This window comes from Coloeus monedula, assembly GCF_965178545.1.
Source record: "Coloeus monedula genome assembly, chromosome: W".
NCBI classification, from domain to species: domain Eukaryota; kingdom Metazoa; phylum Chordata; class Aves; order Passeriformes; family Corvidae; genus Coloeus; species Coloeus monedula.
Window position 1 is genome coordinate 15,275,806 of NC_138821.1, and position 17,679 is coordinate 15,293,484.

The following is a 17,679-nucleotide window of genomic DNA, read 5'->3' on the forward strand; positions in this document are numbered from 1 at the left end:
TTGCCCAAACAAAACCGGTGACTGTATATCCCTGCTGGAGGACTGTCCATGTCAATTGTTGTTTTACTATTTTCTCTCCTTCCTCCTGTTCCCACTCAAAGGCGAAATACTGTTTACCGTCCTCTTTAATCAGACACCCCCAGAAAGCATCCTTCAAATCCAGTACTGAATAATACTGATGTGAAGAAAGGAATTGATTCAGGATGGTATGGGGATCTGGAACTGTGAGATGCCTTGGTTTGACAATTTCATTTATTATTCTTAGATCCTGCACCATTCTGTAGGTTCCATCTGGTTTCTTAACCAGAAGGATAGGAGTGTTATAGGGAGATATACATGGCTCCAAATGACCTGCCTGTAGCAGGAACTCAATGACAGGCTGTAACCCCTTCTTTCCCTCCCTTGTGCTCACTCTCTTCACTACACACCGTATACCAGAGCCGGTCTCTGTCCTGCCGCAGTGTCCAAACGGCCCCTCACCCTTCCGGCACTCCCAGCGGGCATGGCTGGCAGCGCCACAGGCGGCCAGGGTGTTCCACAACCTCATAGGAACCGGCGGCCACTGCCGCCCCTGCCCGGGGGTGGCAGGGTCAGGCACTGCCCGGCGCTGAGCCCCAGCTGCCCTACAGCACCCAACAGGCCCCCAGCCCGTGCTCTCGGTCACGCAGCTCTCCGCCCAGTCCTGCTGCTCCTTGCCTCAACCATATTAACCCAATTTGTCCATCTCCTGTTGTCGAGACTCCTTCTCGACTTCCCTTCTTGCCCCTTCTGGGCATCTATGTCCTTAATTACCTCTGGGATAATGCGTAAACCAACTCCACATTCTTCCAATGGATTCTTAGGAGATATTTTGGGATTGTCATCCCTTTTGCCAGGGCCCCTTCCCAACTTTACCTGTGCTACCCTCCATGGGTGCCCTCCCAGGTTTACTCCCCAAAGTTCCCATTGCACTCACCAGTGAGATTTTCAGTGGTCCTTCCCTGTGGACTCTTCACGGACACCCCTGGTCCACCACTTGTCTGTCTCCTGGACAGTCTCGGGAACCCAAGCAATCGCTCAGTGCCAGCCACCACCAAGGGGAGCTGATCACCGAAACTGGGTGAGGCACGCCTTCAGCTCTGCTCTCTGCCAGCCGCCCCCGGATGGTGGAAATATCCCAGACAAGAGCCCCCAAATTGTCAGGAAAATTAATCCACAAACACCAGAGGTTTATGTCCAAAAAGGAGACAGAGGAGTCCCGTTACTTTATTCCAATAAAGGGAGAGGCCATGGGGCATTTCCCCTGGGGCCTTACAAATTTTTGGAGGGCACAGCCTCCTATTTATCCTAATTTCCCGACCGCATTTCCCTCTCTCTTTCCCCATTGGCTGAGGTACTTGAGAGGTACAGACTTCCCAAAACGCCTAATACCTAAGACTCCCTTCTAATGTATAACCCCCCCTTTATTTTAATTCTTATGGAATTTATGGTTCTTCCCATTGTTTCTTTCATCTCTCAATATCCAATTTCATTTATCAGCAGGCCTATAGTTTATTTGTAAAGACAAATCTCTTTCTTTCCATTCATCAGTGGAATCTTTCCCATTGTTTCTTTTATCTCTCAGTACTAGTTTTATCTACCAGCAGGCCCACAGCTTGTTTGTAAAGACAAGTCCCTCATTCCTTTCATTAGGAACCCATTTTGAAGTCTAGAGGACATAGTCAATGTGTTTTTTCAGAATTACAAATAGAACTGGCTTGTATGCAGATTGGCATAAACTTATTAGAAGACTGCAAGGTAATACATGCAAATAAAACTTCTCTCAATTTCTCAGTAGTATTTCTCAATCCTTGCACTACAAAGAGTTATACAACCGATCTGGGATTTTACATGACAATAGCAGAACAGTTACAAGTTCAAAGCAGATTGAACAAACAGGATAAGAGTAAAGACTTTCAATGAGACTTTTTCCCTTTCTTTTGTATCATTTTTACCTGCCCTTATGATGGTGGAAATAACCTGGTTGCAGTGATACTGTGTGAGGTGAGCAAGGTCTTCTGCTAGCTGTATCAATCAGATGTCACAGAACCTGAAACCAGTTTCTAAGGGAAAAATTTTTTGTACTTGAGTGGTGTTTTACAACCTAATTATCCAGGCTTTAAAATTTGCGTATGACTTTTTCAAGCAGTTTCCCATCTGCAACAAATATTTGTACTCCCAGTACCATCAGGAAGGAATCCTCTGGAAATGTTCTGGAACCTGTCCAGCAAAGGATTAGCTGGATATAAACCACCATGGGGCCTAAAGGCTACAGAGATTGGCATGTGAAACCCATACATTAGCTAGTTGTGAATTTTCCAAATAATAATTCCATAAAATATGCTGTGAATTTAACAAGCTGGGAAGAGACTGTTATGGGAAGATTCGTGGCAGATAGGACAGGAGATCACATCCTCCGTGAAGCAATTTTGCTGGCAGAGCCCCCGTGCAAGTCCCGAGTGCCTCGTCCTCGCCCACTAAGGGGAAGGACCGAGGTGTGTTTTACAGATATGGGAGATGTCACAGACTGCCGCACTGGGTGGCAGCGGGCGTGGGCGCCCTGCCTGCCCCGGCCTGCGTCTCATGGCCTCGGCATCTCCCCCAGCCCCACTGATCCTCTCGGCCCACCTCTGCTGCTTCCCAGCCCCTCACCCATGACCCTCCGCCCTCGGACCCAGTCTCGAACAGCGTTGAGGCCCCCGGGCTGGAGTCAAGGCGACATGACGAGCGGCTCTCACCGGGGCCGGGCGAGCCTCGCCTTCCGTTGCCAGGCAACTACCTCCTCTCCTTGATGGGGACTGGCAGGCGTCCTACTCTCACCCACGGTCAGCAGCGCGCTCCCATTGGCTGCCCCCGCGCTGCGCTCGGCTCCCATTGAGCGCTCACCGCCTCTGCTGCGTCCTCATTGGCGCGCCGCCCTCAGGCCACGCTGCATCACTTTCTCACACCATTTCCTCCGCCTTCTCCGCCAGCTGCGGGCCGGCCAGCGGGCGGGACCTGGGCGGTGGCAGCTGTGACTGGCCGGGGCAGCTGCCGCTCAGGGTGTAGGCCGAAGCCGGGGTGGTGGGGCTGTTTAAAGCCTCTGCGCTCCAGCACAGGCTATTTTCTTTTAATGCATGCGAGCGAAGCTGTAGAGTGATAAGCGGCACCGGCAGGTATCGCCTCAAATAGGTGAGGACGACTCAGCCTCCTGGAAGCCCTTGGGCTAGGTGGCATCCCCTGCCTCTCCTCGCAGTGGCGCGGGTGGATGGCCCATGCGCGGACCTGCGGCATCACGTGGAGCTGGAGCCACCTGTTGGGCGTGGGTATAGGTCGGTATACATGGGAGTGGTGTTTTCAGTGGATGTAAGTACGTTTTTAATGTCTGCAGTGCAGCAAGAAAGGAAGGTGCTTCTGAATACCTTTTAAGGTAGGTGTCAGCCTGCCGTGACGACTCACAGCCCGGAGCACTATCGATCAGCGGCTGCTGCGTGTGGTTCTGCTTCCGCCCTGTATAACTGGCAAGGTAAAGTGCATCGTGAAAGACTCCGTAGCCCCGGTGTTGGAGGACTCTGGGTGTTGTCTCGCGTGTTTGCCCCCTCTCTCTCTTAAGGAGGCACTCCGGCTGAGTGAAGCTGTAGCGTCCCTCGCAGTGAGGCTCCGCGGACTGTTGCTGCGGTCCTACTCTGGGCTCTTCCACCGCCTACGGAGTGTCCCCAGAGAAGCCTGAAAGCAACGGCGCCCTAGGTGTGTCGCTTAATCTCTTCTGTGTCGTGACAGAGGTGCCCATCCATGCTGGACGCGGCGAGGTGAGCGTGTCCCCGGGAATGCTATTGCTCTTTTTGGTAATAGCGCTTGTTGCCCAGGTGTGGGTTTCCTGCCAGCCCACCCGTAATGCTAACAGAGTCTCGGTCTCGGATGTGCTCGGGGTTAAACCCTGCGGCACCCTGACCCCCGCAGGAGAGACGCTTCAGATAGATCTTTATGAATACGTTCAAGATACTTTTTTTTTTTTTTTTTTTTTTTGCAGTTTAGCGCGTGTTTTACATTGTTTTCTTGTTTCTCAGTCTCTCTCTTTTGGCTCAGAGGTGACCAGAGGACATAGTGATGCCGCGTTCGTACGTGGTCTATGCCATGGCGAGTCACAGTAATCTGAGTAAAAGCAGTGACCTGTTGTGGCGTGACAAGTGTTTTGCATGTACTTTCACTCGATACTTACAAACCTTTTAGCTGTTTCGGAATAACTAGATTTATTTAAATTATGTTGTAACTGAAGCTACCAAATAATCACCATTTAACTTCTGGAAAACAGCCTCAAGTGGCTTTGCTTTCATGAGCAAAGTCTGTCAGCAACGGGATTTTGTTTGTAGTTTGACCAAGAGGAACAAATACTGATTGTTTTGCATCAAATAAACATTTTTCCCCTCTTTAATGACTAACAATACTTGATGAGACGTATGATATCTTATTGAATTAAATGCTAGTTTTGATCCCAAAGTTCTGTAATGAGCAAGCACAAAGCAGAATGTTTTCCTCAGCCCTCACCAATAATGCAAATCCTTTTGGTGTAGTGAATTTCGTAATAATTCACTGCCTGGTTAAAACCGCCTCTTGTTCTATGGCTGCTACAGGTCAAGTCCATTATGTGTTGGTATGCATTGTCTTTTAGTATATAACTTAATTAAAGTTAAGTATCTAAGTCTCTGTAGCCTCTTATTTTCATCTTTCTGGCTCTTGGAGCAGAACCAAGCTCTGCTATGGGGAAAAGGCTCAGCTTCAGGGTGGCTGCCAGACACCATGCTGAATTGGGACCTGCCTGAAGTCAGCTGGCAGCTGTCTGTATTTCCTTTTTGTTCCCTTTCAAAGAAAGGGAGGTGTTTTATGCCATAGAGCTGTACCTCAAAGTCCTTTTCCCAGATGGGACCTTGGGAATCTCACTGTCAGTAGTGTATCTGCATTAATCCAGAAAGCAGGAAACCACCCTCATTCTCTTCGGTACCTGTGCAGATTTGGGGTAATATGCAACTCTTGGAGCTGAGTCTGAAGCTCAGAGCTGCTCCTTCTCTCCAGGAGGTGTGTAACTTGCTAGTTGTGATGCTGAGATGTGAACTTGCCCTAGCAGCTCTTGAGGGGCCTCCAGGCCACCATGCAACTTAAGGTATTTTAGAAACTTCAGAAATGAAATATTGATAGAGGTGATGTGCCTGCAGGATAGGGTAGTTGTGGTCAGGGACTGTCAAAACCAGGAATTTTGGATGATAGGTTTTATTTTAAGTCTTTATTGGGTTTGCTTCCATGCTGGTACTGCTGGGTTTATGGTGTAAGATGATTAAAATAACCCTCACCTCCAGGGACACCATTAGAATGGGGGGAGTCCGCAGATGAACGCTCTGCCTTCCCCCAGCTTCGCGGAGGGCTGGGCTGGGCTGGGCCAGGCCGGCATGGCAGGAGCCTCGCCTGGGGCAGGGGTGGGGGGGCAAAGTGCACTTCCTGCGCCTGCGTGCTGCCCGAGCCGGACATCACTGTGCGCATGCCCGCTCCTCAGCGCCGAGAGTTGGACTTTGAATTCCAGGATAGGATGCGACATACTACAACCCGGTCGCTCCTCGCAGTCTTCCCGGCCGGGTTACGGGCAACCTTGAGGCATGGGGGTGCCTTCGGTGTCTTTAGCAGAGTCGTGGGGCCGGCTCGGTAGGGGGACTGGATTGGCAGGCCCCCGGCCGTGCGCTGCAGGCTGTGGCGCAATTATCTGAGCTGCGGGGCTTCGCAACAGGATGGATTAGGATAAAAGGAGTTCCGGTCAGTCGCGATGCTCGGTTTTATCCGGACTCTGTAGTGGGGCGTTTGCGGGCACTGCGCTTTTCGGGTGAGCAGATACGAAATCGTGAGCCTGGGGTGGCAGCAGAGCACACAACGCGACATTAGTTTTCTTGCTTGAAATCTTATTGCAATATTGTCCCAAATCTGGGTTCTTTCACCCGGTCTGCAAGAAGGCGATCCACACTTAGAGTCGAGATATTTGATTTTATTTCATATTTTTACAGAGAGGAGTGCTAGGTGGTAAATCCACAACGCTGATGCACATTCAGTATGCCAGGTGCTCATTTTCATACACTTCAAACAATAAAAAAATTGACATTTCACATATATGTAACAATCTCAAGCTCTAGTCATGGGCTTTGCATTCTCTTGTCTCCGTTTAAAGATCCCGTGCACACTTATTTTACTGCGCATGCTCTATGGGGAAAGGGCTTATGTGAATAAGGGGCGATTACATCCAATGGGTGGGAATTTTATTATGCTAATGACTAAGGCTGTGGCAAAGTTCTTTGGCTTTATCAACAGCTTTGTTCTCTTTATAGTTTTATTTATAGTGACCTCCTCTTCATACTTTTTGGGTCATGGCTCTTGGTTCCTGCAGGTTTGTTCTCTCATTTTTCATAAGTGCACTATACTTCAGTGAATTTTTAACCCTCTCATGGTACTTGATTTCAACAGTGATACACTGTACAGCTGTTCTGCAGCACTCTAGTAATCAGTTTTAAATAGCCTTCTGCAATTTGCACATTTTACTATGAATAAAATCTATGAATGAAATCTTTTAAAATGGATTATTTTAGGTGCATCATAGGTATGTTTTTGAAAATTTGTTAGATGCAACTGAAATGAATGGTCAGCCATGTGCTCTTACTTTAGGTTTTATCTAAGATTTCAATATTTAACTGTTCATGTAGCAGAAGGCACTTTTAATGTTTTCCTAACACTTGTTTTGCTATGTATTGTGTAAAGTCTTTTCTGCTTAGAAAGGCTTTATTCCTTTATATAGCTCACTGGGATTTTTATGGGAAAAAGCTGGGTAAGGTCAGTGTGATGGTACAGCTAGGCACAAAAGGGACAAGTGTTCTGTAAGGATGTAGGCAAATGTATAGGAAGATGGTGTCCATCCGTGTAATACAGATAGGGTTAAAGTAATAGGATAGATTATATTCTAGAGTATAGTGACAATAAAGTTATAAGGCTAAAACTTGATCTATTGGGAAGAATATTCCTCCAAGCCTGATGTTAGGAGTTTCATTGTTCAGGAACAATGAAACAGTATGCTTAAAAAAATTCCAAATTAACAAACAAAAACTCAGCCAAAAATACCAAAAAACCTTCTATCTTTGTTGCAAGTATAAACAAAATGGAGCAATGTAGACCACTTAGTTTAAAAATAAAAAACAATTTTAGACAGCCCTGGCCTGTTCTAAGGTGAAGACTTCCTGGTAAGTATAAGCTCTAAACTTAATGTCTCAACTAGCAACATTTAAAAAAAAAAAAACAACCAAAAAAACAAAAACAAAAAAAAACCCCAAAAAACCCACACCAACCCAATGTTTCCAGCTGGGTTTTATAAAATTGAGAGTTTGCAAATAAGCAAAAGTAGAATAATGAACATTAAGACTAATTTTTTAAACATTTAATATTTTTTGAGCATGTGTGTTGCTTCAGTGAAGTAACTTGGGCTTAAGCTACGTATATTCATCTCCAGGACTAAAACTGTGCTTTTGCTTAAAAGATCTTCCTAATATAAAATGTTATAAAGCTTCTAATGATGTTTATAGTCTGTTTAGACCAAAATTTCACCTGGAGGCAAAGGCTTGCTTTTTACAAATGTAGAATACCTAAAACTTAACCTTTTCTGTAAATCTACAGAAAATTAAATCATGTATGGAGTACGTCTCTAAAAATGGATGTGAATAAATCAGCTGGGAGTGTTTTGTTTTGTTTTTGTGGTTTGTTTTTTTGGGTTTTTTTCTTAAAGATCTACCACGATGCCTGGGTCTCTTCCAGTGAATGCTGAGTCCTGCTGGCCCAAAGATGTTGGAATTGTTGCACTGGAAATATATTTTCCCTCTCAGTATGTTGACCAGACAGAGCTGGAGAAGTATGATGGTGTGAATGCTGGCAAATACACAATTGGGCTAGGCCAGTCAAAGATGGGGTTCTGCTCTGACCGGGAGGATATCAATTCTCTCTGACTGTTGTTCAGAAGCTCATGGAGAGGACCAACCTTTCCTATGATTGTACTGGGAGATTAGAAGTTGGAACAGAGACAATAATTGATAAATCAAAATCTGTAAAGACTGTCCTGATGCAGCTTTTTGAAGAATCTGGTAATATGGATGTAGAAGGAATCGACACTATGAATGCATGCTATGGAGGCACTGCTGCTCTTTTTAATGCTATTAATTGGATTGAGTCCAGTTCTTGGGATGGTAAGTTCAGGTTTTTTTTTTTTTTGTAGTGGGTTTGTTTGTTTGTTTTAAAAGTTGCATCAATCTCTGTTTTTGACTAGTCTGTCTTGCAATTACAGATTTTGTGTTTAACCATGTAAAACCCAGAGGGTAAATTCTTGTATGCTTCTGAAGTCTTTTTCTTAAATGCTCTGGGCATTTTTCACCAGTTCAGTTACATGCAAAAAATGAGGTGGATAATCATCAATGCTCTCTTTCTGTAAATTTTGGTGGCTGCCAAGACTGAAGAGCCCCTTAATCCTGGAGTCATCTCCTCTATAACCAAAGTCTAAAAATTGCTGATGGATATTAAAATGTGCTAGGTTCTTAGCTACTTTTCATTCTTATTTCTGTGTTTTTCACAGGACATTATGCACTTGTTGCTGGAGACATAGCTGTGTATGCCACTGGAAATGCCAGGCCAACAGGTGGAGCTGGTGCTGTTGCTATGCTAGTTGGTCCAAATGCTCCCTTAAGTTTTGAGAGAGGTTAGTCCTGTGAGAAAATGGATACCGTTCAGCCAGATACTGGATCTCTTCTGAAGCCCATCCCCTGGTTTTGTGGGTTGCTGGAGGGCTGGATTAACTCCCACTAATATCAGAAATTGTACTTTGTCTCCTCTTGTTCTGAGCTGACTTAGCCAAGTCCTGTTATAGGAGGCAGCAAGAAACAACTAAAGATGCTTCTTTTTCCTTGGGAATTCTCCAATGAAATTGACAGAGTGGATTAGAGATTAATAACAGCACTCTACTTTTAAGATTAAATTATGAAAATCATTTGTTACTTGTTTGTCATGCTCAGTCCTACTGTACTTGAGTAACAGGTGATTGAGAACTGTGAAACATTACCTTAAAGGGCTTGAAGTGCTATGAAAACCTGCTTGACTGAAACCATATATTACTTGTTTTCCATGTGTTAAGCAATGTGTTCAAACTGATTCAAAGTAACTGAATGCTTCTCAGTTTTTGTCAATTTCTCTCCATCAGGGTTGCATGGAACCCACATGCAGCATGCGTATGACTTCTATAAACCAGATATGGTCTCTGAATATCCTGTAGTTGATGGTAAACTGTCTATACAGTGCTACCTCAGTGCATTAGATCATTGCTATACTGTCTATCGCAACAAAATCCATGCCCAGTGGCAAAAGGGTATGTAGCCTTATCCTGATATTGCAAGATCTGGTAAATATTGGAATGTGTAGCTACATAAACAATGTATTTTCAAGTTTTGGCATCCAATCTAAACCCTAGTACGTGGTCCCTTTCTTTGTGTTTGTGTGTTCTGAGACAATTGAAATGTTTGTGCTCTCCCATAAAGAAATTAATTATTTCTGTTCTGGTATGGCTAAGTACCTGATAGTCATTAAGCAGTAGCCTCTACAGGCTCTTGCTGATGTAATGTATAATATTTGTAGTATGTTGTTTCCTCCTCTACCAAGGCTCTTACGATATTGAGGTTAATATTTACATTATGTATAAGGGTACTGATTTTTCTTTTTTTTCCCCCCATATGTTTAGAAATTGGTTCATCTTTATTAAGAAGCATAGTTTGGAAGATTAGATAGTTAGTTGGAAATCTTAAAGGTGCAGGCTGTCCATATGTGCTGAAAGATGAGCTGCCAGGGAAGACGACTGGCTTGGCTGAACAGGGAGCATTGGCTGGAACTTGGGGGTAAAAAAAAAAAGTGTTGACCTTTGGAAGAAGAGGCAGGCAGTTCAGGAAAAGTACAAGGATGTCGTGAGGTCATGTAGAGAGAAAATTATAATGGCAAAAGCTTAGCTAGAACTTAATCTGGCCACTGCTGTGAAAGATAATAAAAAGTGGTTTTATAAATACATCAACAACAAAAGGAGGGCCAAGGAAAATCTCCATGCTTTATTGGATGCATGGGATAACATTGTCACCAAGGATGAGAAAAAGGCTGAGGTACCTAACACCTTCTTTGCCTCAGTCTTTAACAGAAAGACCAGTTATCCTCAGGACAGCTGGCCCCTGAGTTGATAGACAGGGACTGAGAGCAGAATAGACCCCCTGCAATCCAGGAGGAGGCAGTTGGTGACTTGCTGAGCCACTTAGACACTCACAGGTCTATGGGGCCAGGTGGGATTCACCAGAGGGCACTGAGGGAGCCGGCAGAAGAGGTCACCAAGCCACTGTCCATCATTTACCAGCAGTCCTGGCCAACTGAGGAGGTCCTAGGTGACTGGAGGTGCCAATGTGTCACCCACAAACAAGAAGGGCTAGAAGGAGAATTCAGGGAACAACAGGCCTGTCAGCCTGACCTCAGTACCTGGGAAGGTTATGGAACGGATCATTTTGAGTGCAATCACGTAGCATGTGCAGGACAACCAGGGGATCAGGCCCAGCCAGCAGGGGCTTAGGAAAAACAGGTCCTGCTTGACCAACCAGATCTCCTTTTATGACCAGGTGACCCACCTAGTGTGTGAGGGAAAGGCTGTGGATGTGTCTACTTGGACTTCAGTAAAGCCTTTGATGCTGTCTCCCACAGCATCTCCTGGAAAAGCTGGAAGTCCATGGTTTGGATGGGTGCTCTCTTCATTGGATTAAGAACTGTCTGGATAGCCGGGCCTAGAGAGTGGTGGGGAATAGAGTCACATGCAGTTGGTGCCCAGTCACTAGTGGGGTTCTCCAGGGCTCAGTATTGTTTTGTTTAATATCTTCATCAATGACCTGGACAAGGGGGTCAAGTGCACCCTCAGTAAGTTTGCAGAGAGTACCAAGATGGGTGGGAATGTTGGTCTGCTGGATGGTAGGAAGGCTCTACAGAGGGATTTGGACAGGCTGGAGCAATGGACTGAGAACAATGGTATGAGGTTCAACAAGGCCAAGGACTAGGGAAGTGATTGTCCCTCTATACTTGGTACTGGTGAATGTCCATTTCTGGGCCACTCACTGCAAGAAAGACACTGATGTGCTGGAGCAAGTCCAGTGAAGGGCAATGGAACTGGGGAAGGGTCTAGAGCACAAAGAGTGGCTGAGGAAGCTCGGGGGGCTCAGCCTGGAGAAAAGGAGGCTCGGGGGGACCTTCTTGCTCTCTACAACCCCCTGACAGGAGAGTGCAGCCAGGTGGGAGTCGGGCTCTGTTCCCAGGGAACAAGAGACAGGAGAAGAGGAAATGGTCTAAAGCTGCACTAGGGGAGGTTCAGGTTGCACATCAGGAGGAATTTCTTCATGGAAAGGGTGGTCAGGCATTGGAAGGGACTGCCCAGGAAGGTGGTGGAATCACCATCCTTAGAGGTGTTCAAGGAATGACTGGGCATGGCACTCAGTGCTCTGGTCTGGTTGGCAAGGTGGGGACCGGCCAAAGGTTGGACTCGATTTTAGAGGTCTTTTCCAACCTTAATGATTTTATGATTCTATGAAGTTGTAGTGGGTTGGCTCTGGTCAGATGCCAGACACCCACCAAAGCCCCTCACTCATTCCCCTTTGCAGCTGGACAGGGGAGAGAGAATTTAACAAAGGGTTCATGAGTCGAGATAAAGACCAGGAGAGAGATCACTCATCAAATACCATCACAGGCAAAACAGGCTCAACTTAAAGATATGCATTGAATTTATTGCACTAACAAAGAGCAAGATAATGAGAAGTAAAATAAGACCCTTAAAAACACCTTCCCCTCACCCCTCCTTCCTTCCTAGCTCTACCTCCTACACTAGTGATGCAAGGAGACAAGGAATGGGGGTTATGGTCAGTTCATCACCCGTGGTTTCTCCCGCTGCTCAGGGAGAGGAGTTGTTCCCCTGCTGCACCGTGGGATCCCTCCCATGGGAGACAGTTCACTAACTTCTCCAACGTGAGTTCATCTCATGAGCAACATCCCTCTGTGAACTGCTGCAGCGTGAGTCCATCCCACAGGCAACAGTCCTCCTCAAACTCTTGCAGTGTGGGTCACTCTTCCACAAGGTGCAATCCTCCAAGGACAGGTTGCTCCAGCATGGGCCCCTCATGCCTTGGGTCTCCCATGGGGTCACAGCCTCCTCGCAGGCATCCAACTCTGTTGTGGGTCTCATCCATGGGCTGCAGGTGGACCTCTGCATCCCCATGGATCTCCATGGGCTGCAGGTGGACAGCCTGCTTCACCATGGTCTTTACAGTGGGCTGCAGAGGAATCTGCTCTGGTGCCTGGAGCACCTCCTCTCCCACCTTCACTGACCTTGGTGTCCGTATAGTTGTTCTTCTCACATGTTCTCCCTCTGCTCTTCTCTGGTTGCAATTACAACTGCCCAACAACTTTTTTTGTTTTTCATTTCTTCTTAAATATGTTATCACAGAGGCATTACCATTTCTAATTTGCCCAGCCTTGGCCAGCAGCACGTCCATCTTTGGAGCCGCCAGGGATTTGCTCTGCTGGACATGGAGGAAGCTTCCAGCAGCTTCTCTCAGAAGCCACCCCTGTAGCCCCCCTGCTACCAAAACCAGGCCACGTAAACCCAATACAGAAATAGACTATCTTATTTAAAAATGCTGTGCAGAAATACTGAGATTCTCTTATGCTTATAACTTTTTCTGGAAGAAAAAGGACAAATATTTCTAGCTGGTACACAAGATCAGTAAGAAACTTTTTTGAATAGAAGTAGCAGCATGTTAAATGAACTTGCCAATTAGTCTTCCAGTTGTCTTTTGTATGCTGATGTGTTATGATGACTCATATCCTGCTATCTCCCTATTTTATTTTAATACTTGAAGTAAATATCAAATTTAAATTGTAACATAACATTTCTGCCACTTTCAGAGGGGACAGACAGACATTTCACCTTAAATGACTTTGGATTCATGATCTTTCATTCACCCTACTGTAAACTGGTACAGAAATCTGTGGCTAGACTATTGCTGAATGATTTTCTCAGTGGCCAGAACCCAGAAACATCAAATGGTGTTTTCAGTGGTTTGGAAGCTTTCAGGTAAGAATGACTGTTGTCTTCCTTATTATTCAGGTAGTCTTATTTTCTTAAATGTCCAAGGTATTTTTTCTTTGCTGTCATTTTAATAACTCTCTAAACTGTTTTTTTAATAGGGATGTAAAACTAGAAGATGCATATTTTGACAGAGATGTGGAAAAAGCTTTTATGAAAGTTAGTGCAGAGCTCTTCAATCAGAAAACCAAAGCTTCATTACTTGTATCCAATCAGAATGGAAATATGTATACCCCTTCAGTCTATGGTTGCCTTGCTTCTCTTTTAGCTCAGTAAGCATAAAATTGAAAAGTCATAGCATTTTATAAGTAAGCACGTAAAAGGTTTTTTTTTTTTTAGACAGTCTTTTGTGAAAGCACCATCCAGAAAACCTTTTCATACTAGATTGTTTTAAATAGCAAGACTAAAATTAGAAAGTTATTCTGTGTCTACAATCAAGTCAATTGACAAGCAGATTCAAAACTTCTGTCAGAGGCCAATATCAAACAGCAAGTAGGATCTTGTTTGTAAGGTGGTGTATCCTTTCCCAGTCTCAGCACATATACACCCTCAAACACACAAGTAGAAAAGAGAATCTGAATACCTTCAGTGTTTCACTATAAACAGAAAATCCCAGAATGGTTTGGGTTGGAAAGGATGTTAAAGCTCATCTCATTCCACTCCCCTGCCATGGGCAGGGACACCTTCCACTAGACCAGGTTGCTCCAAGCCCTGTCCAACCTTGCCTGGGACACTTCCAAGGATGAGGCAGCCACAGCTTCTCTGGGCATCCTGTGCCAGGGCCTTACCACCCTCACAGGGAAGAATTTCTTCCTAATATCCCATCTAACCCTGCCCTCTGTCAGTCTAAAACTGTTATCCCATATCCTAACACTATACTCCCTTATAACGAGTCCCTCTTCATCTTTCACGTAGGCCCCCTTTGGTGCTGGAAGGCTGCTATAATATTACCCTGGAGCCTTCTCTTTTTAAGGCTGAACAGCCCCAACTCCCTCAGCCTGTCTCCAGCCCTGTGATCAACTTAGTGGCCTCTGGACTTGTTCCAACAGCTCTGTGTCCTTCCTGTGCTGAGTCCCCAGAGCTGGAGGCAGCACTGCAGGTGGGGTCTCACCTGAGCAGGGCAGAATCCCCCCCTCCCCTTTGCCCATGCTGCTTTTAACAGCCCAACATGGGGGATTTCTGGGTATAAGCACGTGTGGCAAGGGCATGTCCAGCCTCTCACCTACCAGCACCCCCAAGTCCTGTTGTGGATTTACTTGGTGGTGGTTTGGATTTTGTTTTGGTTTTTTTGTTGTTTTTTTTTTTTTTTAATTTCTTTGGTTGGGGTTTTTTTCCCTCTTTCTCTTCAATGACAGGCTCTTAAAAAATCATGTTTAAGTTTTTAGGTCACTGAAAAAATGAAAATGGGATGCCTTTTAGTTAATAGTATTCTGGGCATTTGTTCTCTTTTGCTTAGGTAGCTTTGAAAATCATCATGTAACAGCAGTGTTTGAAATCCTGTCTTTACAAGTCATTGTTTATGCCTTTTGCTCACTAAATGTGTATTGTAGTCAATATAATTTTGCTGGCTGCTTTTTCTAACCTATCTGTGCTTTCTAGGTATTTAAAATTGGCACCTTGGCTTAGTTCTCACTTGAAGCAACTGTGCTTAATTTGCAGGTACTCTCCAGAGCAGCTTGCAGGGCAAAGAGTTAGTGTGTTCTCATATGGCTCTGGTTTTGCTGCTACACTATATTCCATCAGAGTTACACAGGATGCCACTCCTGGTGAGTGAAAGGAAATGTTAACTGACTCCCTTGTACATCTTACCTCTAAATGTATTGTTATGTACACCAGCATAAGTAAATCTCTATGCTTAGTGACAGTAGTGTAAAACCAAAGATGTTCCAGCTCCAGAGAATGTTTTAAGTTTTTCTTTGAGCAAATAGATAATATTCTTCAGATGCTATAAGCTTTTTGCTTGAGTAGTTGTGAATATCTTTAAATGACTAAAACTTTAGCTTCTCTAATGCAAAATATTTTGAATGGTATTGAAATGCTAACATGCTAGTGTGCAGTTCTCAGCACTGGTGCTACCTTACATGATTGTTTTATATTGTAGGTTCTGCACTGGACAAAATAACTGCTAGCCTTTCTGATCTTAAAACAAGACTTGACTCGAGGAAATGCATTGCACCTCGTGTCTGCTGAAAACATGAAGAATAGACAGGAAACACATAATTTGGGTAAGAAAATTATAAATAATTCGTAGTCTTACAGCAAAATACTTATGGCTTGATTTGCATGACTTTAAATGATTGTCTTTCTACTTTGGAATAGCTTGTAAAGTGCTTTCCTATAGGTTGTGTTTATTGGCCTTGTATGGTTGAAAGGAAAATGCAGACTTGTTTTTTCTTACTACTCCCAAATTGTAAAGGCCTGTGTTGTATAAAACTCACACCCTGAACCAACTAACAATATGCTATTGGCTTTTCTACAGCCAACTATATTCCACAGTGTTCAGTAGAAGATCTCTTTGAAGGAACATGGTACCTTGTTTGTGTGGATGCAAAACACAGAAGAACTTATGCACGGCACCCACCGATGGGTGATGGGCCTCTGCAGGCAGTAGTTGAAGTTGTCCACACAGGTGGTGGTCATGAGGTGAACACTCAGCTCTCTTTTTAGTTTGATATAAATGATAAAATAGTTTGATGTAAATGATAAAATAGTTTATATATTTTTCTTAGCACCGATATGTATGTTAAATGAGGAAGTGGTTTAACAAGTTATATCAAGTACTTTGCTAAATATGTAACATACAAGTCAGAAGCAAAAAAAAAAAATGAGCATGGTATTTTAAAAAATATATTTCATCATAAGAAGAGCAAAACTGCACAAGAATGAAACAAGAATGAGCTGGCTCTTTCCACACAATTCTTTTGCATGAAGCATGACTGATTTAAATGACTTAAGACCAAGCAATCCAGTGTAGTATGAATGTTGCATGAGAGTTGGACTAGCCATGAAGTATGAATGTTTGTGAACTAGAAAACCATATTTAATGCTTTTTGGGTTTTTTTCCCCCCTTCTTAGCAGATCCCAAGCCCTGCCAAGAAAGTGCCAAGAATCCCTGATGATGCCTTTTCCTGGTCTTAAAATCAAGAGGCATACACGGTTAGAAGGGGAAAAGGGATTTTACCTTGGTATTTATTTTAAGGATCCTTAGGTGCACACATCCAGGTCATATGCACCGAAATGCACCCCGCAAAATGCCCCCCCCAAAAGATTGGGTATAACATTATAGGTTTTACTAATTAGCATATCTATCAAAGATTCCCCAATGAGAGGCTCGAGTGAGCCCCCCTCCCCAAGGAGCCTTCCCCTGGATGATTCTATCTTCGTTTACAGAATGTGTTCTGGAGAGAACCTTGGGGTCTGGGGCACACTGATCCCTAGCTACGAAGCTTCTAAAATGTTTAGTCTATTAGCTTGACAAACAAGTCCAAGAATGTAGGCAAAAAGCACTAAGAATATAGAAGTTGTAAAAAAGGTATAACAGGGGTATAAAAGAAAAGGCAAAAAATTTTCATGGCATCACTGAAATAACAGAATCTGAAGGTGTTACTGTTGTAATTTCCAATGGGGATCATTGGTACTTCTGAGGTAGGGAGTGAAAAAAAGGTATGAGGGAAGGGCAAGAGAGAGAGGATTGCAGTAGTACTGAAATTTCAGTGTATAGTAGTACTTCATTGGAGCATGCAAAAACAAATACAAGTAGATATAAGTAAAAAAATAACAGTTTACAAAAAAATTTAAATAGCAACAGGCAAAAAATAACAGTAATAGTCACTAGTTACAAAGTTGCTGAAATCTTGCGGACTCCCCAGGAACAAAGAGAAACTCAAAATGGCAGAGTAACCCCCCCCAAGATGGCACCCTCTGCAGCTGACCACGTGTAGGGAGACCAAGAGAAAAATGGTGGCAGCCTTTCAACCCCTCATCTCTCCACTGGCAGCAGCTCTGTCGGTGAAGGTGGCTGGCACACTCCAGCAGCTGGTACTTGGTCAAGGGCTAGAACTCATGAAGGGACTTCACCTTCCTTTTGGCAGGAGACAGCAAGGCAGCTGGCTGGGGCAACTCTGCCTTCTCGCTTTGGCCAGGTGCTGCTGGCGGGCTGGGGTGACCGCACAGAACAGGGCCCCTCTGCTCCTCTCAGTGCGATACTGTGGCTGCAGACAGGTGTTACAAAATTCACTCTGAAACAGTTTTTGATTGTGAAACGCAGCTTCTTGGGTTACTACTGTTTCCAGTAGAGCCAAGAGGCAAGCGAGCCCTGCTTGAGCGACTGACTTTTAAAAGGGACCAGCAATCCTCTGCCCCACAGTTCTGTTTCTGGCTGCAGGGTCTTAAAGAGATAATAACAATTTTGGGCATAGATAGATAAGGAATACAATAACATTTTGAGTTACCCAGGACATAAATGTTTT

The 17,679-nt window shown here is 44.5% G+C and overlaps 1 protein-coding gene across 1 annotated transcript; it reads left to right on the top strand.

Annotated features, from left to right (window-relative positions):
• Positions 1-3,073: 3,073 nt before the first annotated feature.
• LOC309584594 (hydroxymethylglutaryl-CoA synthase, cytoplasmic-like) lies at positions 3,074-16,348 on the top strand (the record flags this gene model as incomplete). The annotated part of the gene is given in 13 exon segments (XM_082300688.1): positions 3,074-3,189; positions 3,394-3,806; positions 7,802-8,010; positions 8,013-8,255; positions 8,639-8,761; positions 9,260-9,424; positions 13,030-13,198; positions 13,312-13,482; positions 14,870-14,976; positions 15,312-15,387; positions 15,389-15,435; positions 15,690-15,853; positions 16,286-16,348. Coding segments are annotated over 12 exon segments (1,554 nt in total). The 5' UTR covers positions 3,074-3,189; positions 3,394-3,789.
• Between the last annotated feature and the right edge of the window lie 1,331 nt (positions 16,349-17,679).